The sequence below is a fragment of the Vicia villosa genome, unplaced genomic scaffold (genome assembly GCF_029867415.1).
Source record: "Vicia villosa cultivar HV-30 ecotype Madison, WI unplaced genomic scaffold, Vvil1.0 ctg.000175F_1_1, whole genome shotgun sequence".
NCBI classification, from domain to species: Eukaryota; Viridiplantae; Streptophyta; class Magnoliopsida; order Fabales; family Fabaceae; genus Vicia; species Vicia villosa.
This window is the reverse complement of record NW_026705050.1, coordinates 432,517-450,420: the sequence shown is the minus strand read 5'-3', so window position 1 is coordinate 450,420 and position 17,904 is coordinate 432,517. Positions and strand designations below refer to the sequence as shown.

At 38.2% G+C, this 17,904-nt stretch overlaps 1 protein-coding gene across 1 annotated transcript; it reads left to right on the top strand.

Moving 5' to 3' along the window:
* The first annotated feature begins 14,100 nt into the window (after positions 1-14,100).
* Positions 14,101-17,904, top strand: LOC131624961 (receptor-like protein kinase). Its single transcript, XM_058895884.1, has 2 exons — positions 14,101-17,031; positions 17,135-17,904. Exons 1-2 carry the CDS (start codon positions 14,136-14,138, stop codon positions 17,503-17,505), a joined length of 3,267 nt encoding a protein of 1,088 aa, XP_058751867.1. The 5' UTR covers positions 14,101-14,135; the 3' UTR covers positions 17,506-17,904.

Genomic DNA, 17,904 nt, shown 5'->3' with positions numbered 1-17,904 from the left:
TGTAACATGCTAATTTCACTATTCAGTTCAGATATAGTTTCATTAAGCCCTTTGTTATCAGCCTCCAACTGAGCTATGTATTTCTTCTGCTTTTCACCTTGTTGACACACTTCAGCACTGAAGGATAGAAAAACACTTAGAAAGGGGGGGATTGAATAAGTGTGACTTAAAAACTTGAGCGATAAAAATAAAATGCACAATTATTTTTATCCTGGTTCGCTGTTAACGAAGCTACTCCAGTCCACCCCCGCAGAGATGATTTACCTCAACTGAGGATTTAATCCACTAATCGCACGGATTACAATGGTTTTCCACTTAGCCGCAACTAAGTCTTCCAGAGTCTTCTGATCACAACCTGATCACTCCAGGAACAACTGCTTAGTTCACTCCTAAGACTTTTCTAGAGTCTACTGATCAACACGATCACTCTAGGCTTAGTTCACTCCTAAGACTTTCTGCTCAGCCAACTGCCAAGACTTCCTGCTCAGCCAACTGCCAAGACTTCCTGCTCAGCTAACTGCTAAGACTTCCTAGAGTATACTGATCAACTGATCACTCTAGTTCCTTACAACTTAATGTAATCTATTCAAGAGTTTACAAATGCTTCTTAAAAGCGATAATCACAACTGTGATATTTCTCTTACAATTTAAGCTTAATCTCACTAAGATATTACAACAGCAATGTAGTGAGCTTTGATGAAGATGAAGATTCTGAGTTTAGATTTGAACAGCGTTTCAGCAAGTTAATTTGAATTGTATTGGTGCGAAATCGTTCACCTTGCTTCTCATCAGAACTTCATATTTATAGGCGTTGAGAAGATGACCGTTGAATGCATTTAATGCTTTGCGTGTTCCGTACAGCTTTGCATTTAATGTTATACGCTTTTGTCAACTACCTCGAGCCTTGTTCACGCTGTGTCTACTGACGTAGCCTTTAGTAGCTTTAACGTTCCTTTTGTCAGTCAGCGTAGTCTGCCACGTGTACTTCCTTCTGATCTGATGTTTGTGAATACGACGTTTGAATATCATCAGAGTCAAACAGCTTGGTGCACAGCATCTTCTGACCTTGAAGTGCTTCTGAGCGTGATACCATCTTCTGATCTTCAGTGCTTCTGATCTCATGTTCTTCTGATGCTTCCATAGACCCATGTTCTGATTCTGCTTCGACCATCTTCTGATGTCTTGCCAGACCATGTTCTGATGTTGCATGCTGAACCATTTGAGACACATCTTCTGAGCGCTGAATTATGCGTACTCTTTATATATATTTCCTGAAAGGGAAATTGCATTGGATTAGAGTACCATATTATCTTAAGCGAAATTCATATTATTGTTATCATCAAAACTAAGATAATTGATAAGAACAAATCTTGTTCTAACAAGCACTTCTGATACAGAGCTTTCTGTAGGAGGTTGCCAGCTCTTCAAAGGATAGCTCATCTTCACTAGAATCTTCATCTGAATTGCAAACTCCAGTAAGGGCTGTGACATGTTTAGCTGATTCTTCTTCAAAATCACTCTCAGAATCTTCATCAGACCAGGAAACTGACAATCCTTTCTTTTGTTTCTTGAGATAAGTAGGACATTCAGCTCTAATATGTCCATACCCTTCACATCCATGACATTGAATTCCTTTACTGTGATTGTATTTTTCTTCTGGTTTAGTTCTTTTGCCAGAGTCATAAGATCTACTGATGTCAGATGAGATGTTCTTGACATTAGGTCTTGACTTCTGATCCATTCTTCTCATAATTTTGTTGAATTGTTTGCCAAGCATAGCTATAGATTCAGATAGATTCTCTTCTCTACTTTCCTCTACTTCCTCTTGAGAGTTGGACACAAAGGCTATGCTTTTGTTCTTCTTTTCAGAATTTTCACTGATTCCCATCTCAAAGGTTTGAAGAGATCCAATTAACTCTTCTACCTTCATTTTGCTGATGTCCTGTGCCTCTTCTATAGCTGTAACCTTCATGTCAAATCTCTTAGGTAGGGATCTAAGAATTTTTCTCACCAGCTTTTCATCAGACATCTTCTCTCCCAAGGCTCCTGAGGTACTAGCAATATCAAGTATATTCATATGAAAATCCTTAATACTTTCATCATCTCTCATCCTTAGATTTTCAAACTTCGTAGTTAGCAGTTGAAGTCTTGACATCTTCACTTTGGAGGTGCCCTCATGAGTAGTCTTGAGGGTATCCCAGACATCTTTGGCTAGTTCACACTGATGTACCAGTCTGAATATATTCTTGTCAATTCCATTGAATAAAGCATTTAAAGCTTTAGAGTTGCCAAGCGCCAATGCCTCTTCATCTTTGTCCCATTCTTCCTCTGGTTTAAGAGTTTTCTTGCCATCCTTTTCAGTAATAACAGGATGTTCCCATCCTTTGTTCACAGCTCTCCATGCTTTGCTATCCACGGATTTCAGAAAAGCCACCATGCGAGGTTTCCAATAATCATAATTAGAGCCATCCAGAATGGGTGGTCTAATCCCATATCCACCACCTTCTTTGTCCATAGTACCAGAAAGTACTGTCCCTAGATCTCACCCAGTAAAAACAGGCAGGGTGCCTGCTCTGATGCCAATTGAAATTCTGGACTCAGACACGCGATGTCTAACAGGATGTCACTGAAGGATAGAAAAACACTTAGAAAGGGGGGGGTTGAATAAGTGTAGCTTTAAAAACTTGACAGATAAAAATAAATTGCACAGTTATTTTTATCCTGGTTCGTTGTTAACTAAACTACTCCAGTCCACCCCCGCAGAGATGATTTACCTCAACTGAGGATTTAATCCACTAATCGCACGGATTACAATGGTTCTCCACTTAGTCAGCAACTAAGTCTTCCAGAGTCTACTGATCACTCCAGGAACAACTGCTTAGATACCCTCTAAGACTTTTCTAGAGTATACTGATCCACACGATCACTCTAGTTACAACCTGCTTAGATCACTTCTAAGACTTCCTAGAGTATTCTGATCCACACGATCACTCTAGTTCCTTACAACTTAATGTAATCAATCTAAGAGTATTACAAATGCTTCTAAAAAGCGATAATCACAACTGTGATATTTCTCTTAATCGTTTAAGCTTAATCTCACTAATATATTACAACAGCAATGTAGTGAGCTTTGATGAAGATGAAGATTCTGAGTTTAGATTTGAACAGCGTTTCAGCAAGTTTGATATGAGTTGTTTTGGTGCAGAATCGTTAACCTTGCTTCTCATCAGAACTTCATATTTATAGGCGTTGGAGAAGATGACCGTTGAGTGCATTTAATGCTTTGCGTGTTCCGTACAGCATCGCATTTAATGTTATACGCTTTTGTCAACTACCTCGAGCCTTGTTCACGCTGTGTCTACTGACGTAGCCTAGAATAGCTTTTAACGTTCCTTTTGTCAGTCAGCGTAGCTTGCCACTTGTACTTTCTTCTGATCTGATGTTTGTGAATACAACGTTTGAATATCATCAGAGTCAAACAGCTTGGTGCATAGCATCTTCTGATCTTCTGACCTTGAAGTGCTTCTGAGCGTGATACCATCAGAACTTCAGTGCTTCTGTTCTCTTGTTCTTCTGATGCTTCCATAGACCCATGTTCTGATTCTGCTTCGACCATCTTCTGATGTCTTGCCAGACCATGTTCTGATGTTGCATGCTGAACCCTTTGAGACAAAGCTTCTGAGCGCTGAATTATGCGTACTCTTTATATATTTCCTGAAAAGGAAATTGCATTGGATTAGAGTACCATATTATCTTAAGCAAAATTCATATTATTGTTATCATCAAAACTAAGATAATTGATCAGAACAAATCTTGTTCTAACAATCTCCCCCTTTTTGATGATGACAAAAACATATATAAATGATATGAATTTGCGATCAGAAAGAATAGATGGCAAAAGACAAATTACACAGCTATAGCATAAGCATATGAATATGTCTCCCCCTGAGATTAACAATCTCCCCCTGAGATAAATACCCCCTGAAATAAATACTCGAAGAACTTTAATAAAAGACTTCCCTGATTATTTCGGTAGAGACGATCATATAAGCTTCTGTCTTTAGAGAATTCATAGCTTCTGACTTCTGCTTCCATTGGACAGCTTCAGAACTAGAATTTCTTTAGATCCCTAGAGCACTCACAGCTTCTGATTCCTGCTTCCATCTAGGACAGCATCAGAACTTGAATTTCTTTGATCTTCTGAACATTCACAGCTTCTGACTTCTGCTTCCATCTAGGACAGCTTCAGAACTTGAATTTCTTTGATCTTCTGAACATTCACAGCTTCTGATTTCTGCTTCCATTTAGGACAGCTTCAGAACTTGAGTTTTCTGGACCTTTAGAACATTCACAGCTTCTGATTTCTGCTTCCCTCGGATAGCTTCAGAGCTTTGAATTTCTATCAACATCACTTCATGCTAGATTTGTATCAGAACATTGTTGAATGTACCAGAGCATCATCTGAGCATCTCTACATCCTGAAATGTTACAGAACAAAAACTGAACGACAAAAGTCAGCATGAACGAGTTAGAACATAAAATGTATATTCGAACACATTATATGTATCAGAGCCATATAGGCTAAAATAATGTATCAGAGCAAATAGAATTTTGTCAGATCAAGTAGACAAATATGGATCAAATTCTATCTTCTTTCTTGCTTCTGATCTCTGAAGCTTGACAGCACTCGGCTTGCTTCAGTTTCCATGGTTTTGCTTCTTGTGTTTGCTTTGCTTTGAAGATTCTCTTCACTTCTTTATACCTGCAAAACACTTAAACCATATAGAACTTGCAGTTCTTGTTAGTAAATGCAACTGATTAAATCAAATCATTTATCATTTATCTTTCTCCCCCTTTTTGTCATATCATCAAAAAGCAAAAAAGATTCAGAGACAAACAAAACGAAACACACGGAGGAAGAAGTTGATTTCATTGAAGTTCAAACAGCAGGTACAGAAGTACATGAAGATAAGAAAGATCAGATGCACAAAGACAGATGCAACGAAAAGAAAGAAACAACACAGACTCAGTCTAAGATGGCCCTAGTCTTGACAAGATCTTGGTCAGCATCTCTTGAACCATATTATTGTGTCCTTCTTGCCTCACCATGAAAGCACTATACTCAGCATTGAGTGAGCTTTGCTCATCCTGTCTTTTCTGAATTTCTTCCAGAGTCCTTGCAAGACGAGAAGATTCATCAGAAGAAGCTTCACCGCTTTCAATCACAGGAATAGCATGTTGATCTGCAGCTTCCATAGATAGATCATTTGCAGGGATTTCCTCAACAGGAACAGTTTTAGCAACATGATCTTCAGCATCTGCTTCTTGCATAGAAGCATCTCCATATTCTGCAGCAGGAATTTCCGATTCTCCATTCTCAAGTGCCTGAAGAATGGCAGCTAGATTCCTGGGAGCAGAAGGACCTTCAACTACTGGTGGGTCAACAACTTCTGGAATGACCAAGCTTGGGTCTTTCGCAGACGGGTTTTCCCTCAGATAGTCAAAGAGAGTCTTGAAATCTCCGAGCAGAACAGGATAATCAGGAATAAAGATAACCATATCTCTGCATGGATTTGCTTCCATTTCAGCAGCCAGTCTTAATACTTCCAATTCATCCACAAAGGGCTTCTCCTCAGCAGCAACACAATTTCTGAGAGGATGGTAGTATATACCATTATCTTCCTCCAGAAGGTAACCAGGGTAACCAGGGGCAGCAGCCACTAGTCTTTTCTGTACTCCCATTGCTTCTACTTGAAAATCCTTGCGAAATCTTCTCCAGAGATTTCTTGTAGAAACATCATCCAGACCATTTAGAAATGCATCCTTCAGAAGGTCTAGACTGCTAATCACCTCATGTCTGAAAAGTTCCAGGTAGGTATAGGGTTCAGGTTCAGGCGGATTGAAGGTGAATTTGTAGTCAGGGTAGAGAAGACAGTAAGGTTTGGATTTTCTGGTAGGTAAGGGATGGAATATAGAAGGTGGAGGTACGGTGGATGAGGAAGAAGGGATATCTGAGAGAATGATTGATGAGGATGGAATATCAGAAATGATAGATTGAGACGAGGATGGGGTGTTTGTAAAGGGAATTGGTGAGAAAGATTTATCAGAAGGAGTTGGGGGAAGAATACTTAAAGGTGTGGGGTTTAGAATGGGAGAGGAGAAGGATGATGGAGAAGGATTTGGTAAGGTGAAGTTTACTTTTGGTTCAGAAGGAGGTGATTGGGGAGAAGGTTTAGGGACAGAAGGAGGTGGAGTAAAAACCTTTCTGGAGATTTGTACAGAAGAAGAAGATCTTGTTCTGCGAAAGGAATCTCTGATCCTTTTATCTCTTCGTTCTTCAGAGTCCACCTTGTCAGGATCATAGGTGACCCTCAACTTCTTGGCTTTCTCAGCCTCATCTTCTTGGGCTTTTCTTTTTAGCCTAGCCTTTAGTTCCTTCTGATCCTTCTTCAGAAGATCAGCCTTGGACGGAAGTAATCTGCCACGGATCCAAGCAGGATCAATATCTGATTGCTTCCTAACACAATCTTCTAGGTAAGACTTGACAACCTGATGCAGTTCTTCTTGAAACAGGGAGGCAAAACCTTCAGCAACAACTCTTCTTGAGAGAATGTCAGGAAAACTTGGGCACACAGAAGGTACATTTTTAATGAGTTCTAATCTGAACAGATCCACACCATTGAAAATGGGACCTTGAACTACTCCAAGCAAATGGGATGCATTGAGTTTTCTGATGGAGTCCAGCACTTTGCTTTCAATAAGAATATCTGAAATCATTCTGATGAGGGTACTTCGCCCTTTCCTCTTCTCTTGACTCAAGGATTGAAGTCTTCAGATTCTCAAACAGAATGTGAGAGATGTTGATCTCAGTCTTTTTGCCAATGCAGAAAAGAGTGTGCTTGTGATCTGGACTGATGTAAGAGGAGGAGAGCATCCTTTTTCTGTGGTGAAGAGAACCCAGAATAATCTCAGCCCATACTCTATAAAATGGCTTCAAGGTGCCTGTGTTATTAGAGTCAATCCCAGAAGACTTAGAGATTTGTTTTTCAACTATTGACCAATCAACAGATGTATATCGAAAACCAGACCACCCTTCTTCATCATTCAGATTGTATAGCTTCCTGATCAGTTTTTCAGAGATAACCACTTCATGCCCTAGCACGAATGAAATGATGGCCGTTGGGGTAACCGTTGCATGTACCCAGAAATCCTTCACAAGATCAGGATAAATTGGACCAACCAATCTATTGAGATACTTGGACCATCCTTGCTCAAGGATTCTTGCATCACACTTAAAGCCATTCGCTTTAAGATTGTTGAAGTCCACAGCAGTTTCACATAAAACCTCCAAGTCCTTCGTGGGTATCAAGCAAGTTTTCAGAGGAGCATATTCATAATTTCGTAGAAGGATTTGTGAAGAAGTAAGTCTTTCTTTTGAGGAAGATGAACAGGAGGAAGAGTTCATGATGATAATGCTTTGAGATCAAATCAGAAAACTAGGGTTTGAAGAGAAATGCAACGAAGTGAATGCACAAAAGAGAGAGAAAGAGATAAAAAGAGGGAATGAAGATGAAGCGGGTTATTTAAAAGATTTAAAAAGAAATCATTGTGCATTTAATGAGAAATGACATTAGGAGAGAGAACACAGTAAATGAAATGATTTAATACAGTTACCTAGGTCGGCGTCTTTTCAACTGCACGCTTTGTACTAACCGTACAGACACGTGTTCACCATCAGATAATAGATGACAGCTGTAAACTTCAGAATAGACTTTACGCCTTCAGATTCTGATCACTGCTTCTGATCTGATCAACTTTCTCTTCTGGAAACACTCCTTCTGAAGTGTGCTGATATAAATCTGAATGATCTTCTGATCCATTACTTCTGATATACACAGCTTCTGGAGGTTCACTTCTATGTTCTGCAGCTTCTGATAAGACAAAGCTGTATCTGCAGAAGTTCTTAAGCTCTTTGTTTCATCAGAAACAAGTTTATCATCAAACCAGATGTTTATTGATTCGTCCACAATCAATGTTTCAATTTTGTATATTCTGTAGCATTTAGAGCATTTAGAATACTCAAGAACGAAACACCATTGCTAGAGAAACAAACAAGACAAATGACTTCAAGACTGATAAACTATCTTTTCTGATCTCCTTCAGACAAAGTTTCTTCAACAGATTTAAGTACCAGAACTTGGAAGACAGTCTTTCTTCCCTTCAAGTGTTGAGATCAACTTGAGTCCAGGAGACATGTCATGTTGACTTTTATCTTCTTTGTCACCAAGAGAATCTGCAAAAGAAATAGTCTTTTTCTTTGGTACCCATATTTTCTTGGGTCCTTTCTTGTTAGATTTTCTCAAGTTCTGATTGAACTTGGGTTTAACATTGTAAGCAATAGGAGGAACAGCATGATAATTTTTAATGTGAGTTTCATGATATTTCCTAGGTTGTGTCACATGCTTTTTGGTGTGTGTTATGTGAAAACTTTGAGCATGTGAAGTGTGCCTAATATCATGGGAGTGGCCATACTTGAACTGATCATATAATGGCTTGTATGTGAGTTTCATTTCATCAACAGGTTCAAGTTTGTATGGGGTTTCACCCTCAAAACCAATCCCAACTCTTTTGTTTCCAGACACAGCATATATCATAGAAGCTAGCTGACTTCTGCCAATACTTCTAGATAAGAACTTCCTGAAACTTAAATCATATTCTTTCAGAATATGGTTTAGACTGGGAGTGGATTTTTCTGAATCAGAAGGAGATCCAACATCATTGGATAATTTTAAAAGTTTTTCTTTTAATTCAGAATTCTCCAACTCAAGCTTCTTTGTTTCAAATTCAAATAGCTTTTTCAGCTTTTTGTATTTGAGACTAATCTGAGACTTGAGTTCCAGAAGTTCAGTTAGACCGGAAACTAACTCATCTCTAGTAAGTTCAGAAAATACCTCTTCAGAATCTGATTCTGATGTAGATTCTGATCCGTTATCTTCTGTCGCCATCAGCGCACAGTTAGCCTGCTCGTCTTCAGAGTCTGAATCATCTTCTGACTCATCCCAGATTGCCATAAGACTTTTCTTCTTATGAAACTTCTTCTTGGGATTTTCCTTCTGAAGTTTTGGACATTCATTCTTGAAGTGTCCAGGCTCATTGCATTCATAGCACATGACCTTCTTCTTGTCAAATCTTCTGTCATCAGAAGATTCTCCACGTTCAAATTTCTTTGAACTTCTGAAGCCTCTGAACTTCCTTTGCTTGGTCTTCCAGAGTTGATTTAGCCTTCTGGAGATCAAAGACAGTTCATGTTCTTCTTCAGATTCTGATTCTTCAGGATCTTCTTCTCTAGCCTGAAAAGCGTTAGTGCATTTCTTGATATTTGATTTTAATACAATAGACTTACCTTTCTTTTGAGGCTCATTTGCGTCCAGCTCTATTTCATGACTTCTCAAGGCACTGATAAGCTCTTCCAGAGAAACTTCATTCAGATTCTTTGCAATCTTGAATGCAGTCACCATAGGACCCCATCTTCTGGGTAAGCTTCTGATGATCTTCTTTACGTGATCAGCCTTGGTGTATCCCTTGTCAAGAACTCTCAATCCAGCAGTAAGAGTTTGAAATCTTGAAAACATCTTTTAAATGTCTTCATCATCCTCCATCTTGAAGGCTTCATACTTCTGGATTAAAGCTAGAGCTTTAGTCTCTTTGACTTGAGCATTTCCTTCATGAGTCATTTTCAAGGACTCATATATGTCATAGGCCGTTTCCCTGTTAGATATTTTCTCATACTCAGCATGAGAGATAGCATTCAGCAAAACAGTTCTGCATTTATGATGATTCCTGAAAAGCTTTTTCTGATCATCATTCATTTCTTGCCTTGTCAGCTTTACGCCTCTGGCATTCACTGGATGTTTGTAACCATCCATTAGAAGATCCCATAGATCACCATCTAGACCCAGAAAGTAACTTTCCAGTTTATCTTTCCAGTATTCAAAGTTTTCACCATCAAATACCGGCGGTCTAGTATAACCATTGTTACCGTTGTATTGCTCAGCAGAGCCAGATGTAGATGCAGGTGTAGACTTTTCACTTTCATCAACCATCTTTTACTGAAGCGTTTTTCTCTTCCTGAATCTTTTCTAAACACGGTTAAGTGCTTGCACCTTAGAACCGGCGCTCTGATGCCAATTGAAGGATAGAAAAACACTTAGAAAGGGGGGGTTTGAATAAGTGTAGCTTTAAAAACTTGACAGATAAAAATAAATTGCACAGTTATTTTTATCCTGGTTCGTTGTTAACTAAACTACTCCAGTCCACCCCCGCAGAGATGATTTACCTCAACTGAGGATTTAATCCACTAATCGCACGGATTACAATGGTTCTCCACTTAGTCAGCAACTAAGTCTTCCAGAGTCTACTGATCACACACTGATCACTCCAGGAACAACTGCTTAGATACCCTCTAAGACTTTTCTAAAGTATACTGATCCACACGATCACTCTAGTTACAACCTGCTTAGATCACTTCTAAGACTTCCTAGAGTATTCTGATCCACACGATCACTCTAGTTCCTTACAACTTAATGTAATCAATCTAAGAGTATTACAAATGCTTCTAAAAAGCGATAATCACAACTGTGATATTTCTCTTAATCGTTTAAGCTTAATCTCACTAATATATTACAACAGCAATGTAGTGAGCTTTGATGAAGATGAAGATTCTGAGTTTAGATTTGAACAGCGTTTCAGCAAGTTTGATATGAGTTGTTTTGGTGCAGAATCGTTAACCTTGCTTCTCATCAGAACTTCATATTTATAGGCGTTGGAGAAGATGACCGTTGAGTGCATTTAATGCTTTGCGTGTTCCGTACAGCATCGCATTTAATGTTATACGCTTTTGTCAACTACCTCGAGCCTTGTTCACGCTGTGTCTACTGACGTAGCCTAGAATAGCTTTTAACGTTCCTTTTGTCAGTCAGCGTAGCTTGCCACTTGTACTTTCTTCTGATCTGATGTTTGTGAATACAACGTTTGAATATCATCAGAGTCAAACAGCTTGGTGCATAGCATCTTCTGATCTTCTGACCTTGAAGTGCTTCTGAACGTGATACCATCAGAACTTCAGTGCTTCTGTTCTCTTGTTCTTCTGATGCTTCCATAGACCCATGTTCTGATTCTGCTTCGACCATCTTCTGATGTCTTGCCAGACCATGTTCTGATGTTGCATGCTGAACCCTTTGAGACAAAGCTTCTGAGCGCTGAATTATGCGTACTCTTTATATATTTCCTGAAAAGGAAATTGCATTGGATTAGAGTACCATATTATCTTAAGCAAAATTCATATTATTGTTATCATCAAAACTAAGATAATTGATCAGAACAAATCTTGTTCTAACAGTCACGACATCACTATCTGAATGTTTTTAAACAAATGAACAAAGTAAAAACAGAAAAACAACACAGGAGAGTTGTTAACCCAGTTCGGTGCAAACACACCTACATCTGGGGGCTACCAAGCCAGGGAGGAAGTCCACTATAAGTAATATTAATTCAAGGTAATACAAAACAAGATTACGCCTTTCACTTAATATCTACCCAATGCAACTTCAATCTAAACCACTCAGACCAGAGATCCTACTCACTCCCCCTCAATCACAGCAGTGATGAAAGACTAACCAACGAATAACAAAAGAAGACACTCTTCAAAAAACACAACTTGATCTTGCTTAAAAGCTTTGATCAAGTACAATAGTACTCTTTCTTAAAAGCTTTGAGTACTTCTTACAACTCAAATCAAAACACCTAGACCAAGACAATCATCATGATGATTGTTTGGCTTACAAGAAAACTACAACGAGAACCTTAAACACACAGAACTCTAACAGTTTCTCCACCAAAAACCCTAACGGCAACAGTAGTCCTTGCGTGGAATAAATAGCCTTCAGCAATACAGCAACTGGGCCTTGGATCCATAAAAATAGTTTTTGCCCTAATAAAACAAATCTTCATAACACAAGAAGCTGATAATAGAAATCATCCAATTCGTCCTTAAAACAGATCAGAATCCATCATTACCAAATATAGCACATAAGGTCTTAACAGATCCTAAAATCATAAGAGTAATAGAGAATAACGAACAGCTGCGAATGTCATGACATCGGCCTTGACATCAGGTAAAGGCCTGCATAAGGAAGGTCTTCACAACAACAGAAAGCATGTCATGACATTGGTTTTTGACAGGATAGAACCACACTTTAGTTTTACCAAAAATTACAGCCAATCAACAACATCTACACTAGTGATGAAGGCGGTATCTTATTGAATAACATGGATAATTATTATTCAAACTCATGTAAAACACCAAAAACTAACAAAAGCCATTGACTTTGTTTCAGTGCTTGACGAACTTCTTCCTGGGGTTGCTTAAAAAAATACATGTTCGAGATGTCTCAATCACTTAGTTTTGTAAAGGAAGAGGGAGTCCAAAACTATATAAAAAATTCAAGTTCTTCATTATAAGATGCACCAGTCAAAAGCACTTTAAGCTTGTATTTGACTTTCTTTTTGTACTCTTGTGTTGAAGTATTGTGAGATCTAGCTAAACCTTTGCTTTTGAGTGTATGGTGTACTCGAGATCTGGGGTGGTTGAGAGTATATTATGTGTTATAACAATTTTCTCATAGGATTATTCTGTAGTTATCATTTGACAACAACTGTGATTTTTCTCCGATTTTGGAGTTTCCGCGTTATATTCTTGTGTTATGATTGTGTTCTTTTATTTTTAATATACATATTTTTTTCTAACACTTCCATTTCAAAGTTATCAAGTCTACGCTTTCGTACTTTCAAATGATGTTTTTTCTATCTTTTACTTAGTAATATTGTGTCTCTTAGATCAATATAGGTAGAGTATCCAATAGTATAGATTAATACATTAAATTTTTTCTTAATATTAGTGAAATATGAAAAACCTTGTTATTGCAAATATCAAATCTAAGTCGTTACAGAGTCAAATAAGGGACTCCTATAGCATTGAGGGGTTTAGTTACTCATAGTATTCAAAGAAAACGAAATATAAAATAGAGACATTACAAGAATTGAGATGAACGTTGATCTTCAATCGTGTATTCTTCTCTCGCCAAAAAGTCTCATCTTTCTTCCTAAAAACTCATTTAAATAGTACACATTCACTTAAGTTTGTTGGAAATACCAAAAACACCCTCGCAAGCTAAATACAAGATCACAACAATTACTAAAATCAGCGTCGCCTTCCAACACGGGAACCAGTGTTGCCTCTCTATTCAATTATTTTTTTGCAAGCTCTAGGACGTGCAAAACAGCCGCCCGTGTTGCACCACTGACTTTCACAATTTCTTGAATTCGTCCAAGCCTTCTTCCTGACACGGCCCATGTCAGGAGATATGGTCACCTGTATCAGGCCTCCTGAAGCATGATTTTGGCACTTCCTCCGAAATTCCGCGTTTTGCATTTTTTCGCACTGATTTGTTTCGATTTATTCACTTGAGTCTAAAAACAATAAAACACACAACCAACGCATAAAATAAAGAAGAAAATAATGAACGCTTAACAATATAAAACAAAGACAAATAAAATCAACGATAAATAAATGAGTAAAAACCATTTATCAAACTACTTATATTTGAGAGGGATAGAGTATTGTATATCTAACTTAATATGAAAATCCACTTGTGTAAAGCCATGGGTATAGTTTGTACCTAAATCATTAAAGTTAACATTCACACAACTTTTTAACTACTTATCTGTAGTCACCTTAATTTATTCAATCAGTTATATGAAAAACTAAAGTGCAGTACACAGTGCCACAAGTCTTCCTGTAATTTTTTATTCCAAAGTAAGTCTTTGTTTACCTAAGCAAATCTAACAAACTAAAAATTGTAACATTCAAAGAAATCCAAAACCACCTAACTTCTCTCTGTTTCTATATATAAGAAATGATGAAAAACAGTCAATGATGACATGGCATGAAAAGGTGAATGTGAATACTCTAAGTGTGAACTCTCAACTGATACATATATTAATGAGCACTAATCAAACATCATTAATGAAACATAACACACACAAAAAACAAAAACACCACCGTGTAACTTCTCTCCATGAAACTTCACTCCTCTCTTCTCTTCTTTTCTTCCATCTTCCATTTCTATACTCTTTCTTCTTCACTCAACTCAGATGGCTTAGCACTTTTATCATTCAAATCCCACTGGACATCACTTCCTCCTCTCATAAACTCAACATGGAACCCATCTCATTCCACACCATGTTCATGGGCTGGTCTCAAATGCAACTCTTTCCACCGTGTAATCTCTCTCAACCTTTCCTATCTTGATATCTACGGTCAACTAGGGCCAGAAATTGCAAACTGCACACAACTCCAACACTTAGACCTTAGGTATAACTACTTTCATGGCCAAGTACCTCACTCTTTCACTAACCTCCATCAACTAAAATATCTTCACCTTTCTACTAATCTTCTCACAGGTCCTTTCCCTCATTTCTTGTCCCAAATCCCTCACCTCAAACTTCTTGATCTCTTTGATAACCAACTCAACGGTTCCATTTCAACTACTATTGCCAACATAACTCATCTCCAAGAATTGTATCTCCAATATAACAACTTCTCTGGTGCAATTCCTTCATCTATTGGGAACTGTACTCAATTACAAGACTTGTATTTGAATGTTAATCAGTTGGAGGGTGTTCTTCCTTATAGTCTCAACAATCTCAATCATCGTGTTCGTTTTCAAGTTGCCTACAATAAACTAACAGGTACTATTCCATTGGGTTCTTCCGGTTGTAGAAATTTACTGTTTTTGGATATCTCATTCAATGATTTTGGTAGTAGCGTTCCATATGGCATTGGTAATTGTACTGGTTTATCACAATTTGCTGCTGTGAATTCTAACTTGGTTGGAGCTATTCCATCTTCCATTGGTCTGCTCACCAAGCTTTCGATTCTTCGCCTTTGCAAGAATCATTTGTCTGGTAAAATACCTCCTGAAATAGGCAACTGTAAGTCTTTGACTGAGTTGCATTTGTATTCCAATCGACTTGATGGAAAAATTCCGAGTGAATTGGGAAAACTCAGTGAATTAAGGGACCTTGAACTGTTTTCTAATCAATTGAGCGGCGAAATTCCGCTTGAGATATGGAAGATTCGAGGTCTCGAGCATCTGTTTGTGTATAATAATAGCCTTTCTGGTGAACTTCCAGTGGAGATGACAGAGCTGAAGAACCTTAAGAACATTTCATTATTTAACAACATTTTCTCTGGAGTGATACCTCAAAGCTTAGGAATTAACAGCAGTTTGGTACAGTTGGACTTTGTGAATAACAGGTTCACTGGTAACCTTCCTCCAAATCTTTGTTTTGGAAGAAAGTTGAATGTTCTGAATATGGGAATCAATCGACTTCGAGGAAGAATACCTCTCGATGTTGGAAGATGCACAACTTTAAGAAGGGTCATTCTTAAACAAAACAAATTTACCGGGCCTCTTCCTGATTTTGAAAGGAATACCAATCCGTTATACATGGAGATCAGCCACAACGAGATCAACGGGTCAATTCCATCGAGTTTAGGAAACTGCACGAATCTCACGGATTTAATGTTGTCCGCGAACAAACTTAGCGGGCGTATACCACCGGAGTTGGGAAAACTTGTTAATCTTCGGACATTGGATCTTGGTCATAATGACTTAGAAGGTCCTTTGCCTTTTCAGCTCGCAAACTGTACCAAAATGGACAAGTTTGATGTGGGATTTAACTTCCTGAATGGTTCATTGCCGTCGAGTTTGCAGAAGTGGACAAAGCTAAACACACTAATTTTGAATGAGAATTATTTTAGTGGTGGAATTCCAGAGTTTTTGTCGGCTTTTGAAGATCTTTCTGAACTACAGCTTGGCGGAAATATGTTTGGAGGGGAAATTCCTAACTCGGTTGGGACATTGCAGAATTTGATCTACGGGTTGAATCTAAGTTCTAATGGGCTGATAGGAGACATACCTGTGGAAATTGGAAAGTTGAAATCCTTACAAATGATTGATCTTTCTCAAAACAATTTGACAGGAAGCATACAAGTTCTTGATGAACTCCCTTCGTTAGTCGAAATCAATCTTTCGAACAATTCTTTTCAGGGTTCCATACCGAAGATGCTAATGAAGCTGTTTAATTCACGCTTGTCCTCATTTTCGGGGAATCCCGGGCTATGTATCAGTTGTTCACCATCCAGTGGTTTGGTTTGCAACGAAAGCAGCTATGTAAAACCATGTGACAACAACAACAAAATGAATAACCAAGGCCTCAGTAAAATTGTGATTGTGATGATAGCTATAGGATCCTCAATATTTGTTGTTTTGCTGTTGATGGGATTGGTTCATATATTTGTTGGCAGAAAATCTAACCAGCAAGTCCATATTACCGATGACGAAGGTCGTTTGTCCCTTCTTAACAAAGTGATGGAGGCTACATCGAACCTAAGTGATCGGTATATTATCGGCAGAGGAGCCCATGGAGTTGTCTATAAAGCCAATGTAAGTCAAGACAAAGCTTTTGCCATAAAGAAGCTGGCATTTGCTGCCAGCAAAGATAAAAACTTGAGCATGGTTAGAGAAATTCAAACCCTCGGACAAATCAAGCATCGAAATCTTGTCAAATTGGAAAACTTTTGGTTGAGACATGATTACGGTCTAATTATGTATAGCTACATGCCAAATGGAAGCCTTTATGATGTCTTGCATGAAAAGAAGCCAGCGCCGTCTTTAGAGTGGAATGTTCGGTATAAGATAGCTATTGGAATCGCTCATGGGTTGTCTTACCTCCATTATGACTGCGATCCTCCCATAGTGCACCGAGATATCAAACCAAACAACATACTTCTAGACTCTGATATGGAGCCTCACATCGCAGACTTCGGTATTGCCAAACTTTTGGACCAGTCCTCTACATCAAATCCTTCCTTATCTGTGCCTGGCACAATCGGTTATATTGCACCAGGTAACTAACTAACTAACTTACTAACTAGTGATTTGATTTTTATCTTCTTCACAAAATCTTCGTACGATTAAGTAACATATTCGTTTATATTGGCCTTTGACAGAGAACGCTTATACAACGGTAAGTAATAGGGAGTGTGATGTATACAGCTATGGAGTAGTTTTGCTTGAGCTGATAACGAGAAAGAAGGTAGTAGATCCATCGTTTACGGAGGGTACTGATTTAGTGGGTTGGGTTAGATTGTTGTGGAGTGAAACAGGAGAAATTAATCAAATTGTTGATTCAAGCCTTGCAAATGAGTGTCTAGATACCAATATGATGGAAAATGTTGCAAAAGTGCTTATGATGGCTTTGAGATGTGCTGAGAATGATCCACACAACAGGCCCAAAATGACAGATGTTACTAAGCAGTTATCAGATTCAAATCCACAGAAAAAAAAAGTAAGAAGGGCTCGTTTTGTAAAAGATTTCTAACTTGTATCTATGATCATAATATTATATAGAACCATAGATATCACTTTAGCTGTAAGCATTGTGCTTCAAATTCGGTGAATAATAACATCATAATCCTAGTTAATATATTGTTTTTCCATCCAAATTCGTTCCTTCCCACCAAGCAAAAGACTATAATTATGCTTGATACCTTTTTTATATTTTCCATTTCACTATAAATCTTCATTGTGAGCAGATAAAAATATTTTCACGTTTAAAGTTTACATAATTCACCGCCGGTTTCTCCAAAATATTTGTTTCAGCTCTTCGATCATCATTTTCCTATCTGTTCAGAGGCATACATCATGATTGTAGAGGAGTTAACATTAACATGATCACACAGTAGAGCAAGATAGCAACACAATCACGGCGAAACGCTCT

Coding starts and splice junctions, on each gene's coding strand:
- LOC131624961 (XM_058895884.1), top strand. CDS start 14,136: ATGAAACTTCACTCCTCTCTTCTCTTCTTTTCTTCCATCTTCCATTTC. Junction 17,032..17,134: donor AATCGGTTATATTGCACCAG/GTAACTAACTAA, acceptor GGCCTTTGACAG/AGAACGCTTATACAACGGTA.